This window comes from Oratosquilla oratoria, chromosome 42, assembly GCF_046742065.1.
Source record: "Oratosquilla oratoria isolate Oo_2021 chromosome 42, ASM4674206v1, whole genome shotgun sequence".
NCBI lineage: Eukaryota > Metazoa > Arthropoda > Malacostraca > Stomatopoda > Squillidae > Oratosquilla > Oratosquilla oratoria.
The window spans coordinates 1,793,623-1,800,048 of record NC_134818.1 but is presented as its reverse complement, the minus strand read 5'-3'; the positions used below and the strand labels follow the sequence as shown (position 1 = coordinate 1,800,048).

Below are 6,426 nucleotides of genomic sequence, written 5' to 3'. Positions count from 1 at the left end.
CTCTACAAACTTGTTTGTTGCTTGTTGATATTCCTACTAAACTTGATTTAATTTCTGGTTTTCAAAGAGGCCAAATGCAAAGTATGGGATCCAGTGTATTTAACGTTTCGCCCAGCAGGGCTTCTTCAGAAATAACATAGTGGACAAACATCTGACTCCTTATATACCCCAAGCTTTAGGCAGAAGCGCAATTCTGATAAAGAGGTATCAAGCAATTTTCGCAAGTTGTGTTTATACCAATTTCATGTTCGTTTCTCCCCGCAAACTCCTCAGGCGGTCAGATGTTTGTCTACTATGTTATTTCTGAAGAAGCCCTGATGGGCGAAACGTTAAATACACTGGATCCTCTTTCCTACAGTGCTGATGCAGTCGTTGCTGCTTTTTACTCTTCTGGTTTTTAACTGAACGCACACTCCTGGTGTTTGACATCCCGACTCCAATCTAGTCAGTTTCTGATTTCCAACTCCACAACCTTATCTAGCACATTCTACTCTACTCAAACCACATCTGGACTTCAGTCAGCATACTTGTCGTTTGTTATAATTCGACCTCACTAATTCCACCATATGGCTTTCACTTAGACAGACATGCCTGTTGTTTTTTGACATCCAGACCCTACCTAAAGCTAGTTCCTGGCTTTCAAATCTACAAATTCACTATTTTTTCCATTTTTGACAGTTCAACCCAACTTAAATCAGTTTCTGGTTTTCAACTCGACAGACCTGCTTGACGTTTGTTGATGCACTGACCTTACTCAAACCAGTTTCAGCAGCTCAGTGTAGGTCATGATACTGAAAATACTAACTTACATCAATATCGAATCCCTCATCAAACGCATGAGCTAGTGAAGCAACGACCACGATGCGGCTGGGTGAGCTCTTTTTCATGAGGTCTGAAAGAAAGGGTTTTATACTGCCAATATAAAAATCAACAACCGAGTACAATACGTACACAAGTATGTATTTCAGCCGTATTTCGAATGTATTCATTTTGACACTCAAGTGTATCTAATACATACATATCACATGGAGACACACAGGTACTGAATTCCTGTACAAAACTAACAGAGATACAATATATGAGGATTGTGAGAATTCCAAGGACGAAGTGCATCGAGAAAAGTCTGGAGCCCCAGCTAGCAGAGCGGTGCACTGATGCTGGACGAGAATCGAATACGGATTGCTGAATTAGCGGTCGAGAGTCGTACTACCACACCATTTAGTCACGGCGCGCGCGTGTGTGTGTATGTGTGTGTGTGTAATTCACCACTATGGTCTTGGATCACCTGTTGCACACGTGATCAACAGCTACTACCTTCCGGATGAGAGCTCAGAGTTTATGTATCACCGATCTATGTGTAATGATATGACCTCACACACACACACACACACACACACACACACACACACACACACAAAACTCAACTCCCCGCCCACGAGAATTGGAGTAACGGCTTGCACCGCAGCGATACCAAAACTATTTCAGCTCTTACCGGGACTCAAACTCGGACCGCTGGGTTAGCAGTTGCGAACGCTACCACTGCGCCGTCGAGCCGTGTATATGAACGTGTGTGTGTGTGTGTGTGTCATTGCCCCTCAAGATTCTTACCAAGTAGAATATTAGTTAGAAGAAAGTGACCCAAGTGATTCGTTGCAATCGTTATCTCGTTGTCCTCATCTGTAAAGGTCAGTTTCGAAGGTCCAATTATTCCTGCGTTCAGTATGAGAACATCCAGCCTGCAGAGGAGAGAGGTGAGACAGAGAAAACACTAGACCAGTCGTACTTTCAACCTCGTAATCTGATTGTAATAGCACTGCTATTTATCTGGAAATAGAGAAACTACAATGTTGTCCAAGAACTTTTGATTCGAGTTACAAACTTTGATATGATTTTTTTTACATACCTTTGCGACAGAAGGAATAGAATTTTAAGAGGCATTTACCGACACAAAAGGGGTTGCTTGACAGTGTATAAAATTTTAGATACCAAAGGATTGCCACGCAGATTACACTGATACCATTGTGGTAGTCAAAATACTATGTAAAAGGCCATGTGGAAGGAATTACCTGTTCCTCTGCACACACGATCATAGCTCACCTCTTCTCATTTTTGAGAAAGTTATTAGCGAATTTCCTAACGGAGGCCATGGAAGAAGTGTCCAGCAACTGCACCTCCACCAAGTTGTTGCCTGTGGCTTCCCGGATCTCCTCTACAAACGATGAAAAAGTGATGAAATAAGCATGTTAAGTAGTAATATGTATTAAGATAAAGATCATACGTGGGTATGATATGTTTATTATAATTGGACTAAAATATAATATTACGTAATAAGTGATACTAGAACATAGTAGGAATACAAAAATATGTAAATTAGAATAGTTATAATTATAAGTGTGTGTGTGTGTGTATTTTACCTAGTTGTATTTACCTAGTTGTATTTTACGGGAAGGGGAGCTATGCTCATGGGGTCCCGTCTTCATATCTCATTTTATCTAAACTATTTTTAAATTCATGTATTGTTTTTGCACACACCACTTTCTCATCTAACTTGTTCCAACTGTCTATTACTCTGTGAGGAAAGCTGTTCTTTTTCAAATCTCTTCTATAGCTGTCTTTTTTTATTTTCTTTCCGTGTCCTCTTGTATTTCTGTCATCCCATTTTATCAGATTCTCTCTATCAGTAATTTCTATGCCTTTCATGATTCTGTAAATAGCTATCAAATCTCCTCTCTCTCTTCTTTGCTCTAGTGTCTGTAGTTCAAGTTTTTGTAGTCTCTCTTCATATGATAGTTTTGAGAGTGTTGGTGCCAGTTTTGTAATTGCTCTTTGTATTCTTTCAAGTTTTTTTTATACATTTTTTTGTACTTGGTGACCATATCGTTGCTGCATATTCCAATCTTGGTCTTATCAAGGTGATTAGGATTTTCCTCACCATTTCTTCATCCAGGTATGTAAATGCCACATTGTTTGTTCTTATTAAATTATAAGTTTCTCCAAAAATCTTATTTATATGTTTCTCAGGTGACATATTATTCATAACAATGACTCCCAGGTCCTTCTCATTTTCTACTTTTTTTATTCCTTCTTCTCCCAAATTATATGATCCTGTTATTCTGTTTTTGCTTTTTCCAAATTCCATTATACTACACTTTTTTGTATTGAACTCCATCTCCCACTTCCTACTCCATTCTTGTACTTTATTTAGATCTCTCTGTAGTGATTCACAATCTTCTTCAGTTTCCACTCTTTTCAGTAGTTTTGCATCATCTGCAAAGAAGCTCATATAGCTTTCTATTCCTTCATCCATATCATTAATATATATAGCAAACATTATTGGGGCCAGAACTGTTCCCTGCGGGACACCGCTTATTACTTCATTCCATTTTGAGTGCTGGTCTCTTATCACTACTCTCATTTTCCTTTCTTGCAAAAAGTCTTCCATCCAATTTAGCAATTTACCTTGTATTCCTCCTTCAGATTCTAATTTCTTGAGCAACTTCTTATGTGGTACTTTGTCAAAAGCTTTTTTTAGGTCTAGAAATGCACAATCAGCCCATCCATCTCTTTCTTGTATTATATCTATTAGCCTTGAATAGAAACATATTAAATTGGTGACGCATGATCGTCCTTGTCTGAATCCAAATTGCCTTGGATTTAGTACGTTGTTTTTTTCCAAGTATTTTGTGTGTGTGTGTTTAAGGCAATGCAAAATAGACAGAAAAAAGAAACGTGCGAAACAAGAGCATTACATCGAGAAATAAGAGGTATGCTTTCCCTCACCTAAAACCTTGGTGGCTTTTTGTAGGTTTCTGCAAGCCATGATGACACGAGCACCTCTTCGGGCCAGGTCCAGAGCCGTCTCCTTCCCAAGACCTTTCAGTTTGGGGGATACAAAAAATGGAAATACTTGTAATGTATATATATAAAAAAAAAAAAAAAAAAAAAATCAAATTAAATACAATCTTTTTGAAGCCCTATAGGATGTGAGCCAAGGCTGCAGCCGATTTCACACTTCCAAAAAGAGTCTTAACTTACCTGCAGAGGCCCCCGTGATAAGCACGACTTTTCCCTCCATGGAGGCTTGGGAGGTACACCAGCCAAACCCTTGTCGATATTGCCATCCTTTAACCACCACTAAAAGCCCCAGCATCACCACTAAACATCCTGTTATGTACAGGAGCACTTGCCACATTGTGCCTGGAACAGATATATACAATTAATCTTAACTAGCCGACCTATTCCTGGGAATTCCACGAATACTAGTTGAGTGATACACCGCGTCTAGCAACTCACACTGAAGTTGATTTTTTATCATTTTACTTTTTTATGCCGGACTGTTTTGAAATTCTAATCGATTTGAAGGTTCTTTCTACTAAATCCATCAACATTCGCTGAGGTTCGTTAAACTGTTTTCGCTACACTTTCTTTAATAAGTAATGTAGAATATATAATCATTCAATTATCAACATTCGGTGGTAACTCCACAGTGCTTTGACACAGATCACTGGCTTTATTTAGGCGGTTGGAACCTCCCCGAAAATTATGCTTCAAGCCATGATACTTGGGATGTTGTCAATTCATCTTTTTTTTTTTCCCTCTAATAAGTTTTGACTGGACTCTGAAAGATATCTATGCACTTAAAATTTATAAGCGAACCCATAAAACACCTTGGTTCAGTGGGTTAGTGTTTTGTTGAGCAGGAAATCTCGCTAATAAACATGGTGATACATTTGAGGAAACAGTTCCTCAACACCACGTCTTGTATTGCAATAGCGGTGTTTCGCCGTAAAGAAAGCCAAAGCCGCTTTGATAACATCGTCGTCAATTGGGGGAATACGCCAGGAAGCGCGTTGCTTCACTCACACGACGGCACAAGTCCCCACAATCTCTCTGAGCAAGCTCTCATGCAGGCACCCTTCCCATCTCCAAACAACTCTCGATAAGCTTGATTAACTTGCTCCATGAATTCTGTGGACGTCCCCTTCGTCTCCTCCTCCATCGAGGGTTGTCGCTTGTGGAGAAAACGCTGAATAGGATCAACATCAGGGAAACGAGCCACATGCCTATATATCCGGAGTTTACGTTCACGCATGCTGGTAATTGGCCTAGACTGAGTCTCACAGTACAGTCTCTGGTTTAATACGAAGTCATTCCAGCGACACCCCATGATTCTCCGAAGACACTTTGTACCAAAGACATCGAGATGTTTCTTCAGGTGAGCGTTCTTTGTCCATGTTTCACAGCCGTATAGCAAGACATGGAGCACAAGTAACCTGAAGATTCGAATCTTATTCCTCCTGCATAAATAACGACAACGCTATACATTCTGGTTGAGAGTCCATAACACACTGGGTACTGGCAGCCCTTCGCGTGACAAAATATGTACCTATTTGCTTGTATTTATTCAAATAAAGAATTTTTATTCACTCTCTACTCACAATTTACAACTTAGAAATTATACTGTACATATTAGCAGTGTCCACGATCTCTTCCTAACTGTACTGTTGCTCTAAGAAAAGAAATATTTGCGTAACATGCAAATATCAGCGCATCAGTTATCTAATGACAAAAAATGGCTATCAAACAACAATAAAACAACGGGATGTCAAATTTGCACTGATACAGTTGAAGACACGATTGTGTAAACATGTAATAGTCTAAAGTCATTGCAAAGAAATTTTGTTTTCTTTGAGTTTATTATATACCAAATAGAGGATCTCATTCGAATATAGGTTTTCTAAGAATGCGACAAAAATGCACTTCTCAAATTACGCGTTACATATTTCACTCACAGATTTTTCTAACCAAGAGGAAATGAGACCTATTTTACAAAACATAAAAGCCAAATATTCACATCACACTTGCAAGCTGTCCTTGAATAGAGACAATGTCAAATTCAAGTGGTTGGCACCATCCTCGACTTTATATTGTTGTCTACACCACCACTACGTCTAGTACCAAGATCGAGAGAAATTGTGGTCTATCTTGTAACCAACTACAATACTGAGAGGAATCAAGCGAAAACTTACGTTGTTTAGACAAGTTTGTTGCCCTGCAAGCAGCTACTGAGAGAGGAACGACCTTCAAGAGTAACTGATTCAGCACTGCAGGTCGGAGTGGTTGCCGTCAATATAACAAATTTTAATAATTTTACGTACAAAGTTGCGGACAAATGCTACGGTTTCTCTTGTCCTCGATCCCAAAAGAAATTGTATTCGATACGTTAAGCAAATACAAACCATGTAGTATAAGTTAGATAATAGTTTGAACGTTAATCATAAACCGCAGGAAATATCAGGCAACTGCTAAGCATCGGCGTTACTTCTCAGTCCATGCCCGGGATAAAGTCCAACACGCCACGCATCTGTGAATTATAATTCTATTCAACTGAGCAAGGTGGATTTCTGTTTGCTATTTAAGGCTACC

General features: G+C 39.2%; 1 protein-coding gene across 2 annotated transcripts in view; it reads right to left on the bottom strand.

Annotated features, from left to right (window-relative positions):
- Positions 1–6,163, bottom strand: part of LOC143021689 (retinol dehydrogenase 11-like) — a 13,442-nt gene extending 7,279 nt beyond the window's left edge. The window contains exons 1-6 of one of the 2 annotated variants that reach the window (XM_076179316.1): positions 6,030–6,163; positions 4,036–4,197; positions 3,781–3,873; positions 2,098–2,209; positions 1,609–1,736; positions 810–892 (exon numbers count right to left, since the gene is read on the bottom strand). In XM_076179316.1, coding sequence (XP_076035431.1) covers positions 810–892; positions 1,609–1,736; positions 2,098–2,209; positions 3,781–3,873; positions 4,036–4,192 — 573 coding nt within the window. In that variant the 5' untranslated portion in view covers positions 4,193–4,197; positions 6,030–6,163. Of the gene's footprint in view, positions 1–809; positions 893–1,608; positions 1,737–2,097; positions 2,210–3,780; positions 3,874–4,035; positions 4,198–5,861; positions 5,997–6,029 lie in introns of those variants that run through there. The other variant, XM_076179317.1, reaches the window with a different exon arrangement.
- Between the last annotated feature and the right edge of the window lie 263 nt (positions 6,164–6,426).